The 17,441-nt window shown below is 46.4% G+C and overlaps 1 protein-coding gene across 1 annotated transcript in view; it reads right to left on the bottom strand.

Moving 5' to 3' along the window:
* Positions 1-17,441, bottom strand: part of PDE3B (phosphodiesterase 3B) — a 186,123-nt gene that overhangs the window by 49,826 nt on the left and 118,856 nt on the right. The window contains exons 4-8 of the mRNA XM_088450314.1: positions 11,181-11,323; positions 9,427-9,533; positions 7,909-8,104; positions 4,065-4,156; positions 3,153-3,292 (exon numbers count right to left, since the gene is read on the bottom strand). Coding sequence (XP_088306440.1) covers positions 3,153-3,292; positions 4,065-4,156; positions 7,909-8,104; positions 9,427-9,533; positions 11,181-11,323 — 678 coding nt within the window. The remainder of the gene's footprint in view (positions 1-3,152; positions 3,293-4,064; positions 4,157-7,908; positions 8,105-9,426; positions 9,534-11,180; positions 11,324-17,441) is intronic.

Below are 17,441 nucleotides of genomic sequence, written 5' to 3'. Positions count from 1 at the left end.
TGTGAGGGGTATATGTGGGTGCTGCAGGTCCTGTAAGGGGTATATGTGGGTGCTGCAGGTCCTGTAAGGGGTATATGTGGGTGCTGCTGGTCCTGTAAGGGGTATATGTTGGTAGTGCTGGTCCTGTGAGGGGTATATATGGGTAGTGCTGGTCCTGTGAGGGGTATATGTGGGTACTGCAGATCCTGTGAGGGGTATATGTGGGTTCTGCAGGTCCTGTGAAGGTTATATGTAGGTTCCTTCAGGTCCGGTTAGTGATATATGTGGTGACTGCAGGTGCTGTGAGGGTTGTATGTGGATAATGCAAGTTCTGTGAGGGCTGTATGCGGGTTCCTGCAGGTCCTGTGAAGGTTAGGAATCGGTATGAAATACCGCCGGCCGCATGGTTCGATTCCCGGCAGCGCCTGGCCGACAACAGCAGAGTTCCCGGCAGCGGAAGCCTAACAGCGCTGGAAATCCCGATCGTGGATAGGTAAGTACTAACTAACCTACCCCCCTAACCCTCCCTTAGGGGTGCCTAACCCTAACCTCCCCTCTAAGTGCCTAACCCTAACCCCCCCTTCCCCGCTGCCTAAACCTAAGTTCCCCGGGGGGGTGCCTAACCCTAAGTCCCCCCCCAGGGGGTGCCTAACCCTAACCCTCCCTCCAGCCTAACCCTAACCCTCCCGGTGGGGTGCCTAACCCTAAGTCCCCCCCCCCCCCCCCGGGTGCCCTAAACCTAACCTTCCCATCCCCCCGCGGCTGTCCGCTCGCGGCGCCTGGCATCGGGGAAATGTCAGGCGCCTACATCTAGACGCCCGGCATTTCATCCCTCGCCGGGATATGACAGTCGGGAAGCCGGCAGCCGGTATTAAGGCAGCAGGCTTCCCGATTCTATACCGAAGGTTATATGTGGGCACTGCAGATCCTGTGAGGGTTACTGTATATGTGGGCACTGCAGGTCCTGTGAGGGCTATATGTGGGCACTGCAGGTCCTGTGAGGGTTATATGTGGGCACTGCAGATCCTGTGAGGGTTATATGTGGGCACTGCAGATCCTGTGAGGGTTATATGTGGGCACTGCAGATCCTGTGAGGGTTATATGTGGGCACTGCAGATCCTGTGAGGGTTCCTGTATATGTGGGCACTGCAGGTCCTGTGAGGGTCATATGTGGGCACTGCAGATCCTGTGAGGGCTATATGTGGGCACTGCAGGTCCTGTGAGGGTTATATGTGGGCACTGCAGGTCCTGTGAGGGTTATATGTGGGCACTGCAGATCCTGTGAGGGTTATATGTGGGCACTGCAGATCCTGTGAGGGTTCCTGTATATGTGGGCACTGCAGGTCCTGTGAGGGCTATATGTGGGCACTGCAGGTCCTGTGAGGGCTATATGTGGGCACTGCAGGTCCTGTGAGGGCTATATGTGGGCACTGCAGGTCCTGTGAGGGCTATATGTGGGCACTGCAGTCCTGTGAGGGTTATATGTGGGCACTGCAGATCATGTGAGGGTTATATGTGGGCACTGCAGATCCTGTGAGGATTACTGTATATGTGGGCACTGCAGGTCCTGTGAGGGCTATATGTGGGCACTGCAGGTCCTGTGAGGGTTATATGTGGGCACTGCAGGTCCTGTGAGGGTTATATGTGGGCACTGCAGGTCCTGTGAGGGTTATATGTGGGCACTGCAGGTCCTGTGAGGGTTATATGTGGGCACTGCAGATCCTGTGAGGGTTCCTGTATATGTGGGCACTGCAGGTCCTGTGAGGGCTATATGTGGGCACTGCAGGTCCTGTGAGGGCTATATGTGGGCACTGCAGGTCCTGTGAGGGCTATATGTGGGCACTGCAGGTCCTGTGAGGGCTATATGTGGGCACTGCAGTCCTGTGAGGGTTATATGTGGGCACTGCAGATCCTGTGAGGGTTATATGTGGGCACTGCAGATCCTGTGAGGATTACTGTATATGTGGGCACTGCAGGTCCTGTGAGGGCTATATGTGGGCACTGCAAGTCCTGTGAGGGTTATATGTGGGCACTGCAGGTCCTGTGAGGGTTATATGTGGGCACTGCAGGTCCTGTGAGGGTTATATGTGGGCACTGCAGGTCCTGTGAGGGTTATATGTGGGCACTGCAGATCCTGTGAGGGTTATATGTGGGCACTGCAGATCCTGTGAGGGTTCCTGTATATGTGGGCACTGCAGGTCCTGTGAGGGCTATATGTGGGCACTGCAGGTCCTGTGAGGGCTATATGTGGGCACTGCAGATCCTGTGAGGGCTATATGTGGGCACTGCAGATCCTGTGAGGGTTACTGTATATGTGGGCACTGCAGGTCCTGTGAGGGCTATATGTGGGCACTGCAGGTCCTGTGAGGGTTATATGTGGGCACTGCAGATCCTGTGAGGGTTATATGTGGGCACTGCAGATATTGTGAGGGTTATATGTGGGCACTGCAGATCCTGTGAGGGTTCCTGTATATGTGGGCACTGCAGGTCCTGTGAGGGTTACTGTATATGTGGGCACTGCAGGTCCTGTGAGGGTCATATGTGGACACTGCAGGTCCCGTGAGGGCTATATGTGCGCACTGCAGGTCCTGTGAGGGTTATATGTGGGTACTGCAGGTCCTGTGAGGGTTGTATGTGGGTACTGCAGGTCCTGTGAGGGTTGTATGTGGGTACTGCAGGTCCTGTGAGGGTTATATGTGGGTACTGCAGGTCCTGTGAGGGTTATATGTGGGTACTGCAGATTCCATTCTGCTTTGCTCCAGATGTCTTGATTTCAAGAGTTGCCCATAGCATCTAATCCCCAAAGTTCTTTCTGACCGTGGAGATTACATGTTACACAGTTATCGTTGCAGCCTTCACTCACTTTCCAACAGTAAATTATGTTTATCATCAAGTCCTTAATCAACTGCTTAGAGGTTTGTTCTTTATGGTTATTAAATTCATGGAGAACATTTAATTCTGCATTAAAAATGTGCAGGAACGTCTAACCTATCAGGCTGTATAATTTCCATCGGGCCCAGGGTGACCAGCCTGGGTGTTGGGACATTCGAAATGACAGATGTCCGGATAAGAGACCCCATATACCTATAAAATCGGGTGTATGTAAGGTGGGAGAGGAAAAGCTGAATGAGAGCTACAGTTGTGGAACAGGGGCAGCTGCTGGGACTGGCTACCTCCGATTGTTGGCCTGCCTGCATCTGCTCCACGTACTGTTCCTCATTCACAGACAACCTCCTGAAGTCCGTCTGTGGTCGTTTCTCCAGCTTCTTCTCTTTTAAGTGCACAGATTCATCCTGTATGCTGAAATTTTCACCTACAGGGACAAACATACAAATTGGGCGGAGTAAAATCCTAAAACGACTGAATCCGATGGACACAAGGACTGAATAAGGGACCTATTATGAGGACATATATCCCGTTCCTCCTTCTCAGTGAGGGTTTAAGTGCGGGAGGCAACAACATCACTTATTACAGACATACTTCTTTTAAAATGAATTTGGCACCAAAACTCTATTATGTTTATGGTGCTAAACGCCAACATGTCTCGCTTAACGTTAAATGGTAAAGTTATGTTGAAAAAAACATTAACATATAGAGTCACTTTAAATATAAGAAATTGTTAATGCAAATTAAGGAGTTTAAAAGGAAATTCATCCAAAAAGCTGTAATGGGAAAACTAATATAACAGAAAAGAACAATTAAATAGTAACAGACAACACTCTGGCGGTTCCGTGCCCTGATAAATCCATTCATTAACATGACATAGTAAGATGTAAATTAATACACCTAGATCTGTGCGATGACCAGATGTACCACACAGAAACAATGAATCGGATAGGGGGGGGGGGGGGTAATAGACGACGTCATCCTGACACACGGCAAAGTACAAAATACATTTTTTTTAAAAAAAATTTAGCGTGTAGCTCATTTGCGCTATGATAAGAGCACTCACTTTAAATTCTGCAAAATCCATGTAAATCAATGAAGGAAAAACAAAACTGTTTTTATCAAGGCGAACTCTAGAAACCATTTTAAAACATATTTTTTTTAACTTGTTCTCCCCGTACCGGATGCCCCGGGCTCACCTGATTTTCGGACTTGGTTCTCTGAACCAGACTGTGGGCTGTTGTCTGGTGATTCTGAGTTTGAAAGAGGCTTAAAAATTTTGTGACCACAACTAGAAAGAGAGAGAGAGAGAGAGAGATGATGAGAACATTTTGTCGTGTTGTAATGATTATACATAATTATGATTAAACTTCTAGGGGGCAGAGCCTGGCTGGTGATCGGAGCTGCTGAGGACTCGGCTCTGTTAAGCTCCCTCATTCCTCAATCCCTAATTCTCTCTCATTCCCTGTTGCCTCCATCACTCCCCTGACCGGCTGGAGCGGACTTGGTCCCCGTTGGGACTATTCTACAGCTTCCTAGACTATGCGATGTAGATGAGGAGACTGGTGCACAACCTGCCGACAACCCAAACATCTCATACAGATTTCATTCAAAAATGTATTTTAAAAAGCATTTCCATCAGAGGTGGGATCTGTTCTTGCTCTTCACCCCTGTGGGAATTAGGAATCATGGACAACATGCGGCGCCCTCAGTTATTTATTGTCTGTGAGGTTTACGCTATTAATCACGTGTACGGTTTATACAGCAAATCTTTCAACTTTGTTTCAAATTAGATGTTTTCCAACAGAGCTTCTACATTTATATTATAATTTATTGTGCTCTTGGCATCAGTTAGTATCAATCAGCGCAGCACCCTGTATACACTACACCGTTGTAATGTACAGAGAACCCAAATATGGTACCTAGACACAATGTACCAAGGGTGCTGTCCGGCACACAGACACAATGTACCAAGGGTGCTGTCCGGCACACAGACACAATGTACCAAGGGTGCTGTCCGGCACACAGACACAATGTACCAAGGGTGCTGTCCGACACACAGACACAATGTACCAAGGGTGCTGTCCGGCACACAGACACAATGTACCAAGGGTGCTGTCCGGCACACAGACACAATGTACCAAGGGTGCTGTCCGGCACACAGACACAATGTACCAAGGGTGCTGTCCGGCACACAGACACAATGTACCAAGGGTGCTGTCCGGCACACAGACACAAAGTACAGAGGGCACCATCTTGTACCCAGACACAACGTACAGAGGACACAGTCAACGGACGCCGCCTGAGAACCTGCGACAAGGGACGCCGCCTGAGAACCTGCGACAAGGGACGCCGCCTGAGAACCTGCGACAAGGGACGCCGCCTGAGAACCTGCGACAAGGGACGCCGCCTGAGAACCTGCGACAAGGGACGCCGCCTGAGAACCTGCGACAAGGGACGCCGCCTGAGAACCTGCGACAAGGGACGCCGCCTGAGAACCTGCGACAAGGGACGCCGCCTGAGAACCTGCGACAAGGAACGCCGCCTGAGAACCTGCGACAAGGAACGCCGCCTGAGAACCTGCGACAAGGAACGCCGCCTGAGAACCTGCGACAAGGAACGCCGCCTGAGAACCTGCGACAAGGAACGCCGCCTGAGAACCTCCGACAAGGGACGCCGCCTGAGAACCTCCGACAAGGGACGCCGCCTGAGAACCTCCGACAAGGGACGCCGCCTGAGAACCTCCGACAAGGGACGCCGCCTGAGAACCTCCGACAAGGGACGCCGCCTGAGAACCTCCGACAAGGGACGCCGCCTGAGAACCTCCGACAAGGGACGCCGCCTGAGAACCTCCGGACAAGGGACGCCGCCTGAGAACCTCCGACAAGGGACGCCGCCTGAGAACCTCCGACAAGGGACGCCGCCTGAGAACCTCCGACAAGGGACGCCGCCTGAGAACCTGCGACAAGGGACGCTGCCTGAGAACCTCCGACAAGTGACGCCGCCTGAGAACCTGCAACAAGGGATGCCTGAGGAACAAGTCAGCCGTTAGATACAGGTACTATACATCACGGCTCCAACAATATATGTGATAATTAGCTGACTTGGAGAAACCACATACCAGCATATTATTTGAAGAATATATACCCATTGGGGTTATAACTTAGTGGAAACTCTCCCCGATATCACTATTATTGTGTATATACCAATTTTTGGAATACATTTGCTACTTTTCAAAGTGTTTTTATATTTACCTTTTATAAGATACAGTGTATTGATATTTGTGCACATGCTTCAATGTTTCATTTATTATAATAATTGATATTAAATTGCTTACTGCCTCTACTAGCGCTACAGTATTGATTCTTTTTAACAAGAACCTGAGAACCTCCGACAAGGGACGCCGCCTGAGAACCTCCGACAAGGGACGCCGCCTGAGAACCTGCGACAAGGGACATTATGGGATCATTTAAACTCAAGATTTGTTACTGCTCAAGAGAAAACGGATCATCATTTTGTTCTTTAAAGTTAACATTCCTGGAAAACTTTGGCTGTTAGATAGCATTCACCTTACACAAAAGGACTTCTGCAAGTTTCCCCACTGCTCAGGACATGAGAAAAGTAATTACACTGGTGATGATAAAAGTCCATCACTACAAAATCACTGTGGTCTGTTGTACTGGAGACCAAATATCAAGCACAACATTAGGTCTCCACGAGGACATCACTGCTTTATAGAAGAATATTTTTTAATAAAATACCACTACCCTATAAACAAGGAATATGAATACTTTAATACCCTCTGGTCTATGGCTAATTAGTAAAGGACTCATCCTACAGTAAGATATTGGTTCTATGCTATAATTTTGGAGCACATTTAGTTATTAAACTGCTTAAATTTCGATAAAAATAAAAAAAAAAACAAGAAAAACCAGGGGTTTTCAAAAACGTTTGACTGGTAGTGTGTATTTATACTAGGGATGTGCGGGCTCGGAAAGGTTAGAATTTTTCCCCAAAAAATCGGGTCTCAGAAAAAGGCAAAACGTCATCTTTCATGGACAAACATCATTGTTCCTGGACAAAAGTCCATGGAAGATGTTTGTCCATTAAAGATGACATATTGCCTCTTTGTGAGACCCGATTTTTGGCGGGAAAAATCAGAACTTGGCGGGAAAATTCAAACCTATCCGAGCCTGCACATCCCTACTTTACACACAGGCACGTACAGTACATGAAAGTCACTCTAGCCGTTTTGTCTTTACTGCATTCACAGTTGCCTGCGGCCCCGTGCACGTTATGTGTCATCGCTGACACGTACGCGTCGCAGAAATACATGCGCGCGCTACGGCAGCAGCCTGACGAGTGAGCCTAAATTGAGAATTAACAACTGCCGGCGAAATTATCGCCAAGTACAGAACAATTATTCAGCCATTCCCCCCATTCCTTGTGGCAAGCATAAGAGCACATGCTTTAGTTGGTGCCCCAATAAAAAGAGACTTTTATAGAATACGCGTTATGTGTTTCTTTTAATGCATAGCCAGAACAGGCGCCTTACATGGGAAATAATCCTGTGCAAAAAAATAAAAGCGGAACGTCTATAGAACCGTCAGCATTGGGGATGAATATTTCTATTTTCAAGAACTTTTTAGCTCGCCCCCTTTTTTTATACAATACACCCCGGAGCGGGGGTATAGGAGATACAATGTTTATGCGACGTAAGTGAATGGGAAACATAGACAAAGTTGAACCTCACTAGGGAACAGCTTCTATAAAAGGGGCCCACAGCTGTACCTGTAGAGGGGAATGATATAGATTAATCTTCATAACTATACATTGTACTACTATAGGGCTGGGCTAATCCAGAAACCACATAAAATGATCCTACAAAAAAGGGGTCCCAACCGAAATGTTTAATTTACTGACTAACTTCTAGCTTACACTACCGCCTGTCTACCTTCTGTGCTTTTCAGAGACGTCTTAGTATCAGCAGAAGGCAGTGTTTATACGGGACAGACCTACTGTGTCTCTGGGAATATTTTATACCTGTTACAAATATGGCTTAAAGACGATCTGATTTGCTGCTGGCAATCCTGAGACGTTAACGTATATCCCACAGGTTTATGTAGCGTTACACTTGGCTTTGTAAGAAAATCCGCCGTGTCGGGGAACTCTACAGGCGACCGGCTAAATGCAGATCCGTGGCTGGGCGAATTCACCGGGCTCAGACTCGGAGAGGTACCTGAAACACAGCAAAAATATTAACCAGCCGTGCAGAAAAGCGCCCCTCGCCTCTCCAGGTAATGGGTTTCTATAGGGGAATGGTCAGATTACCAAGCGTCAACATCTGCTTTGGCCGGGGGAGGGGGGCGCACAATGTAATCTGTACAAATAGGGCCTAACAATAAGGAGGCCATTTACAAATATACAAAACATGGTACAATAAAAACCTGAGGTGTAATTTATAATAATCGTGTGGCTCTGGGGTAATATTTTAGGGAAGACACTAAATTCTATTATTTTAGAATAATTGGGGTTAGAACATTGACGGGTTTTTATTTTTTATTACAATTTTGTGGTGTTTTAAATAACTGGGTAAATGAATATAACACGTTTGTTTAATGTTAATTTACTTCAGGAATTTTATGTCCCTTAGGACTCGTAAAAAAAAAATAAAAAAAAATATTTGGGTTTGACGAAGGATGGCGGGTCGGGGGCTGGTGCTGCGCTGGGTGTACGCCCATTGGCGAAGAAAATCAGAGCACGTAGCTACAAACACATTCTGCCCACAATTTTGACAAGAGAGGCGAAGGGGACGGTACGGGGGTTCCTTACGTCAGGGCCGTAACTAGGGTGGTGCGGCCGGTGCCACCGCACAGAGCGCAAAATGCCCTGGGGCGTAACCGACCGTCACCACAATGACAATCTCTATTAGCCAGGTGCCCGCATCTCAGTTGCGGTGCGCCAGTCTTCTTCCATGCAGTTGAAAGCTCCGCCTCCCAGACAGGTCCCTCGGCCAATGAAAGCAGAGGGGCAGAGGCCAATAGCGGTGGAGGAGTGTTAGGCTGTGAGCGGTACAGAGGAAGAGGACACTAGAACAGGTCCTGTCTATCCGCAAGCACCCTCCCCCTCCTCCCGAATAGCAGCACCTCCAGTATCACCCCTCAACCACACACCCAACAGCAGCACCTTACCTTCAGTATCCCCATACTCCCCCAGGGGCCCCCTTCTCACGATCACACCCTCCACTGAACCAGCAGCACCTCTAGTATCTTCATGCCAGAACCCCCCCCTCACAATCGCGGTCCCCCCTTAACAAGCTGCATCTTCAGTAACTTCCTGCCCCATCCCCCCTTGCACTGTGTGCAGAAAAGCATTTTATTTCAGAGCAGATATACTTTAATTTCTGCACCAGCCCCATGTTGTGTAACCTGACCGTGCTGAATGTATCCAGAAGTTGCGTCCCCCTTACAAAAAAAAGCCACAATCGCAGACTTTATAGTTACTCTGCAGATCTCGCCCCCCGTTGGTACTCTGCTCTCTCTGATACGCCACGGCACTTACCAGCTCTCCTGGAGCCCATGTGAGGGGTCAGCGTCACAGAAGATGACCTCTGCTTTGGTATGGTCAGCAGGTTGGAGCTGAAAGGTCCATTTGGATAAGATCCTGAGCTACAAATAAAAACAATATAGAGGAGAAAGAGATTTAGGGGGTTCTGGCAGCAATAAGTCACCAGAGCAGAACCAGGTTCAAGGGTAACACCAACCAAAATAAGGCTAAACAGGCAGTCTAGTGTGGAGGTGGAAGGGCCCCCCCACCTATCTTCCCGCTCACAAGAGGCGGGTTCCCTGGAACTCTAACAGCCACCACAGACCCCAGCAGATCTGGCGGACGGAGGCTGTAAGGGATTTCAGCTATCACTTTTATTTAAACTCTTTCACCTCCACCCAAAAAGTAAATTTTCAGTTTTTGGCAGTGTCCTTCAGCGGAGGAAGTCAGGTTTTCTTCTGCCGCTTTCCGCACATGACCACAATAAAAATGGAATTTGACACAAAGCTTTTCATCCATTCTGTGTGTCTAAGTGGGAGTGGCCAAGTGGCTCGCCATGGCACCCACAGGCACCAGATGAACAGTGACATCTAGTGGCCACATTCTAATGAATATTGTAGACTATTGAAATCATACATAGTGTACATTATTATTATCATCCTTTATTTATATGGCTCCACAAAGGTTCCGCAGCGCCTTACACAGTACGTTCTAGCACCCTGCACCTGTCACAACCCGTGCAGTTCCTCTTTTCTCCCTGGGGTGTCGCTCTCTGCTCTGGTGCTTCTAGCGCACACTGGTCTGTAAAGGCCCCCATATATCAGAGATTGATTGCAGCAATCGTGCAATTTGCAATCGATTGTGTATAAAAATCTTTCTCTTTTTCAATTGATTGTGGCAATTCTGCAATTGATTGAAAAAGGAAAAGATTTTTATACACAATCGATTGCAAATTGCACGATTGCTGCAATCAATCTCTGATGTATGGGGGCCTTAACTCAGCAGTATGCTGCATCAGCTGAGTGTACTAGAAGCACCAGAGCAGGAAGCGACAACCAAGGCAGGAAAGAGGAACTGCACAGGGTTGTGACAGGTGCAGGGTCCTAGAATGAATATTAATACATTGGGTAATAATAAAACAAATCAACACACAACAAATGTGAGCACAGATGTGTTAATCAGCTAAGAACCACATAAAACAGGTGGTTGTTATAAAAACAAACAACTTAAATTACTTATTGGTCATCCTTGCCTCTACTTGCAGCACTCATAGGAGTTTGAAACCCCTACATAATATGGGGGCTGCATCGCTAGACCCTGCATGCCAGGGATTTGTAGTTTGCCGGCTACAATTCCCAACATGCCGGGCAGAAATCCACAGCGTCATGCCCAGGGGGGTTGGCTATCAGCACCGATATGGTTTTATGTCACAATAATTGTCAAAAGTTTAAGTATTCCCTAATGTACACTATTTCCGGCAGGTCAATCAGGTTGTGATCGGTTCAATTTAAGTACAGGGCTATACTGTGAAACTGGAATACACCAGCTCCTACAGGTGATATGAAAAGTACATAGCGTTCAAAATGCTGTTCAAGACTGCCATCTACTGGTGAAAGTGACCCTTACATGCAGATGGCCTTTACATGCCAGGCTTCTTCTTAACATTGCCACTGTCTAAAAGCATTTATGATTATTATGGGAGGTGCAGCAGGTGAAGTTGCGCTTTATTCTGTCATTGTTGGCCAGAAATTGAAGAGCTTTCCCCTTACCTGGAACCGCTGTAATCCTGGTGCAACCTTTTGCCGTTACTGCGCTCCCTCCAGGAAGCCGCCAGCTCCATGGGCGGCAGGCAGGAAGCGCCGGAGCTCCGGCGAAGCTGTGGGGTGGGTAGACTGCTGCGGCTGTTCAGTCCCTGGTGTGGAAAGGGAGGGCAATTAGCGGAGAGAAAGGGCACGCCAGCATTATTCAGCAGCTCAGTACGATAAGAGGGGATGTATTGCACACACATAACGATGAGGGTCAATTACGATCCCACGGTACACAAAAGCTTCTACACCAAAATATTACTTGTACAGAAAAGCACACACTAGGGAAAGGCAGAAACTTGTGCTGTGATGGACCATCGGGCAGAGGGGTTCTGTGTTTTCTCTTTAACAATTAACAAATAGACACATTTTGTCCTCATTAGTTTGATGCAGTGTCAGATATTTCCTGCTGGCGACATCCAGTGGTGACGTAACACACTATAATAATATTTTATGGTCTTGGGTTTCGGCTGTAAAAAAAAAGAAGGATTACCTCTTCCCCAAATTCACTTAAAATATTAAATATTTAGGTGTTATTTCTTTTCATTGTCAAACTAAAGATTCCAGCAAGCGATCCAGTACATAATGTTGTTCCGCTGGTATGTAACAAAATCTAGGTGGTGCATGCCTCATCCGTGATGGACGTATGTGTCCTGGGTCTGCTTACAGTGTTCTTATCATCCCTGTTCATACAGAGAATCACATACAGATGTGTCCTCTGACATCTAGCCTCTATACACCAGGTAGCACGACTTGGTTGGAGTGAGTGAGGGGACAGGTCCTGTGCTACTCTGCTAGCGCCGAGGGTCTTTTTTGCCCAAAATACATATAAGGTCGCAATACGATGCGATTAGGACGCAACAGCAGACTGTGCTGATTAATGTGATATGAATGTGACACTTGTATGTCTGTGTGCACCTGAGTCTGTATATAGGAGACTGCGCTGAGTAATGTGATATGTGACACCTGTATATCTGTCTGCTCCTGAGTCTGTATATGGGAGACTGCGCTGAGTAATGTGATATGTGACTCCAGTATATCTGTGTGCTCCTGAGTCTGTATATGGGAGACTGCGCTGAGTAATGTGATATGTGACACCAGTATATCTGTGTGCTCCTGAGTCTGTATATGGGAGACTGCGCTGAGTAATGTGATATGTGACACCTGTATATCTGTGTGCTCATCAGTCTGTATATGGGAGACTGCGCTGAGTAATGTGATATGTGACACCTGTATATCTCTCTGCTCCTGAGTCTGTATATGGGAGACTGCGCTGAGTAATGTGATATGTGACACCTGTATATCTCTCTGCTCCTGAGTCTGTATATGGGAGACTGCGCTGAGTAATGTGATATGTGACTCCAGTATATCTGTGTGCTCCTGAGTCTGTATATGGGAGACTGCGCTGAGTAATGTGATATGTGACACCTGTATATCTGTGTGCTCCTGAGTCTGTATATGGGAGACTGCGCTGAGTAATGTGATATGTGACACCTGTATATCTGTGTGCTCATCAGTCTGTATATGGAGACTGCGCTGAGTAATGTGATATGTGACACCTGTATATCTGTGTGCTCATCAGTCTGTATATGGAGACTGCGCTGATAATGTGATATGTGACACCTGTATATCTGTGTGCTCCTGAGTCTGTATATGGGAGACTGTGCTGAGTAATGTGATATGTGACACCTGTATATCTGTGTGCTCCTGAGTCTGTATATGGGAGACTGTGCTGAGTAATGTGATATGTGACACCTGTATATCTGTGTGCTCCTGAGTCTGTATATGGAGACTGCGCTGATAATGTGATATGTGACACCTGTATATCTGTGTGCTCCTGAGTCTGTATATGGGAGACTGCGCTGAGTAATGTGATATGTGACACCTGTATATCTGTGTGCTCCTGAGTCTGTATATGGGAGACTGCGCTGAGTAATGTGATATGTGACACCTGTATATCTGTGTGCTCCTGAGTCTGTATATGGGAGACTGCGCTGAGTAATGTGATATGTGACACCTGTATATCTGTGTGCTCCTGAGTCTGTATATGGGAGACTGTGCTGAGTAATGTGATATGTGACACCTGTATATCTGTGTGCTCCTGAGTCTGTATATGGGAGACTGCGCTGAGTAATGTGATATGTGACACCTGTATATCTGTGTGCTCCTGAGTCTGTATATAGGAGACTGCGCTGAGTAATGTGATATGTGACACCTGTATATCTGTGTGCTCCTGAGTCTGTATATGGGAGACTGCGCTGAGTAATGTGATATGTGACACCTGTATATCTGTGTGCTCCTGAGTCTGTATATAGGAGACTGCGCTGAGTAATGTGATATGTGACACCTGTATATTTGTGTGCTCCTGAGTCTGTATATGGGAGACTGTGCTGAGTAATGTGATATGTGACACCTGTATATCTGTGTGCTCCTGAGTCTGTATCTGGGAGACTGCGCTGAGTAATGTGATATGTGACACCTGTATATCTGTGTGCTCCTGAGTCTGTATATGGGAGACTGTGCTGAGTAATGTGATATGTGACACCTGTATATCTGTGTGCTCCTGAGTCTGTATATGGAGACTGAGCTGAGTAATGAGATATGTGACACCTGTATATCTCTGTGCTCCTGAGTCTGTATATAGGAGACTGTGCTGAGTAATGTGATATGTGACACCTGTATATATGTGTGCTCCTGAGTCTGTATACAGGAGACTGTGCTGAGTAATGTGATATGTGACACCTGTATATATGTGTGCTCCTGAGTCTGTATACGGGAGACTGCGCTGAGTAATGGGATATGTGACACCTGTATATATGTGTGCTCCTGAGTCTGTATACGGGAGACTGCGCTGAGTAATGGGATATGTGACACCTGTATATCTGTGTGCTCCTGAGTCTGTATATAGGAGACTGTGCTGAGTAATGTGATATGTGACACCTGTATATCTGTGTGCTCCTGAGTCTGTATATGGGAGACTGCGCTGAGTAATGTGATATGTGACACCTGTATATCTGTGTGCTCCTGAGTCTGTATATGGGAGACTGTGCTGAGTAATGTGATATGTGACACCTGTATATCTGTGTGCTCCTGAGTCTGTATATGGGAGACTGTGCTGAGTAATGTGATATGTGACACCTGTATATCTGTGTGCTCCTGAGTCTGTATATGGGAGACTGTGCTGAGTAATGTGATATGTGACACCTGTATATATGTGTGCTCCTGAGTCTGTATATGGGAGACTGCGCTGAGTAATGTGATATGTGACACCTGTATATCTGTGTGCTCCTGAGTCTGTATATGGGAGACTGCGCTGAGTAATGTGATATGTGACACCTGTATATCTGTGTGCACCTGAGTCTGTATATGGGAGACTGCGCTGAGTAATGTGATATGTGACACCTGTATATCTGTGTGCTCCTGAGTCTGTATATGGGAGAATGTGCTGAGTAATGTGATATGTGACACCTGTATATCTGTGTGCTCCTGAGTCTGTATATGGAGACTGAGCTGAGTAATGAGATATGTGACACATGTATATATGTGTGCTCCTGAGTCTGTATACAGGAGACTGTGCTGAGTAATGTGATATGTGACACCTGTATATCTGTGTGCTCCTGAGTCTGTATATGGGAGACTGTGCTGAGTAATGTGATATGTGACACCTGTATATCTCTGTGCTCCTGAGTCTGTATATGGGAGACTGTGCTGAGTAATGTGATATGTGACACCTGTATATATGTGTGCTCCTGAGTCTGTATATGGGAGACTGCGCTGAGTAATGAGATATGTGACACCTGTATATATGTGTGCTCCTGAGTCTGTATACAGGAGACTGTGCTGAGTAATGTGATATGTGACACCTGTATATCTGTGTGCTCCTGAGTCTGTATATGGAGACTGTGCTGAGTAATGTGATATGTGACACCTGTATATCTGTGTGCTCCTGAGTCTGTATATGGAGACTGAGCTGAGTAATGAGATATGTGACACCTGTATATATGTGTGCTCCTGAGTCTGTATACAGGAGACTGTGCTGAGTAATGTGATATGTGACACCTGTATATCTGTGTGCTCCTCAGTCTGTATATAGGAGACTGTGCTGAGTAATGTGATATGTGACACCTGTATATATGTGTGCTCCTGAGTCTGTATACAGGAGACTGTGCTGAGTAATGTGATATGTGACACCTGTATATCTGTGTGCTCCTGAGTCTGTATATGGGAGACTGTGCTGAGTAATGTGATATGTGACACCTGTATATCTGTGTGCTCCTGAGTCTGTATACGGGAGACTGCGCTGAGTAATGTGATATGTGACACCTGTATATCTGTGTGCACCTGAGTCTGTATACAGGAGACTGTGCTGAGTAATGTGATATGTGACACCTGTATATCTGTGTGCTCCTGAGTCTGTATATGGGAGACTGTGCTGAGTAATGTGATATGTGACACCTGTATATCTGTGTGCTCCTGAGTCTGTATATGGGAGACTGCGCTGAGTAATGGGATATGTGACACCTGTATATCTCTGTGCTCCTGAGTCTGTATATAGGAGACTGTGCTGAGTAATGTGATATGTGACACCTGTATATATGTGTGCTCCTGAGTCTGTATACGGGAGACTGCGCTGAGTAATGTGATATGTGACACCTGTATATCTCTGTGCTCCTGAGTCTGTATATAAAACACAATGCAACGGAACTTGGAATTGAAAAAAAAGCAGCAAGCGCTACATTGTAGTACTTCTTATACAGATTCAGAGACTCAGTCGCACACAGATATACAAGTGTCACACATCAACTTAATCAGAAGTGTCTGCTGGTGCGTCATAGTCACATCACATTGAGGCTTAAACTCATTTTTGGCACAAAAGGCGCATGGCACTAGCAGAGTCTCACGGGACCTGGCGCAACAAGAGGGTCTTTTTGGTACAACTGCAGTAAGGATACCTGTGTGGAGTTTGTATGTTCTCCTCATGTTTCAGTGGGTTTCCTCCGGTCACTCCAGGTTCCACCCACACACCAAAAACATACTGGCAGGTTACTGGGATTGGACAAAAAAAAAAAAAAAAAAGAGACTCGTGTGTGTGTGTGTGATGTGGAATTAAGGGGTATATTTACAAGTGGAGATGTTGCCCATAGCAACCAATCAGATTTTAGCTATTATCTTCTAGATGGTGCCAGTTAAATGATAAGTAGAATCTGGTTACTATGGGCAACATTTCCACTTCTAAAAACTCTCACTTTAGTAAATATGCCCCTTAGACTGTAAAGTCCAAAGGGCAGGAACGGATGTGAATGATGTGCAACAATATTGCTGCATAAATGGTGGCCCTCTATATAAATAATTATCAATTAATATAAGGAGACATTAAAGGTGATACAGCCTATTAGAATCGCTGGATTTGTGGACCTGTACTAAAGGATGTTCAGGGAATAGGTGTAGAAAAAAATCCACCATAGTGCTTTTTTAATCTCTAAATGTACATTTGGATACTGTTGTAATGCCCGGTATAATCGGATTACTTTGTACAGCGCTGCAGGAATCGTTAGCGCTATAAATCTAACAGCAACATTAGCTATTCCAAACATGTAATAACCAAAGAAGGTGCACAACATCTGTTCAACCACTAGGGGGCTGTACAGCATTATCTTTGACTTTACTGCATGGCAATCTTTACTGTTACCAGGGAGGTTAAGGGCCGTATTCAATTTGGAGCGAAAAGCAGTTCGCCGATGTAATTTTCACTGATTTCACTTATCTCCATATTCAATTATAGCGACTTTTCGCCAGTGCAAAAACGCGATGCAATGTAATACGCGATAAAGTTTCGGCTATGAATATCTGGCGGGAAAAAGTGCAGAATTGGGGCTTTGGGGTGCAGAAACCACTCTGCACCCTTTGTACACCCCCCTTGATGCAAACTGCGTAAAAAAAACGCAGAAAAAAAACACAAAAGACACACCAAAAAAGCACTTTGAAAATGTGGCCAAAAAAAAAATAAAAGTGGGGGTACAAATCCAAAAACTAGCGAAATAGCCTTTGGGGGGGTCTGCAAGTATGGGGGTGGTGTTTTTTCATTTGATTGCAGGTGCTTGCTGAAGGTGCGTTTTTGGCGCATTTTAATGCTGGACTTTAGCGATTTTTAAATATGCTTGCACCCATTTTCATGTACCCCGAATTTGATGTGACTACTTATTTTCCCCCAAAAAAGTTGCTAAA

The sequence above is a fragment of the Taudactylus pleione genome, unplaced genomic scaffold (genome assembly GCF_031769625.1).
Source record: "Taudactylus pleione unplaced genomic scaffold, aTauple2 ptg000515l, whole genome shotgun sequence".
Taxonomy (NCBI): Eukaryota; Metazoa; Chordata; class Amphibia; order Anura; family Myobatrachidae; genus Taudactylus; species Taudactylus pleione.
This window is presented reverse-complemented; position numbering and strand designations above follow the sequence as displayed.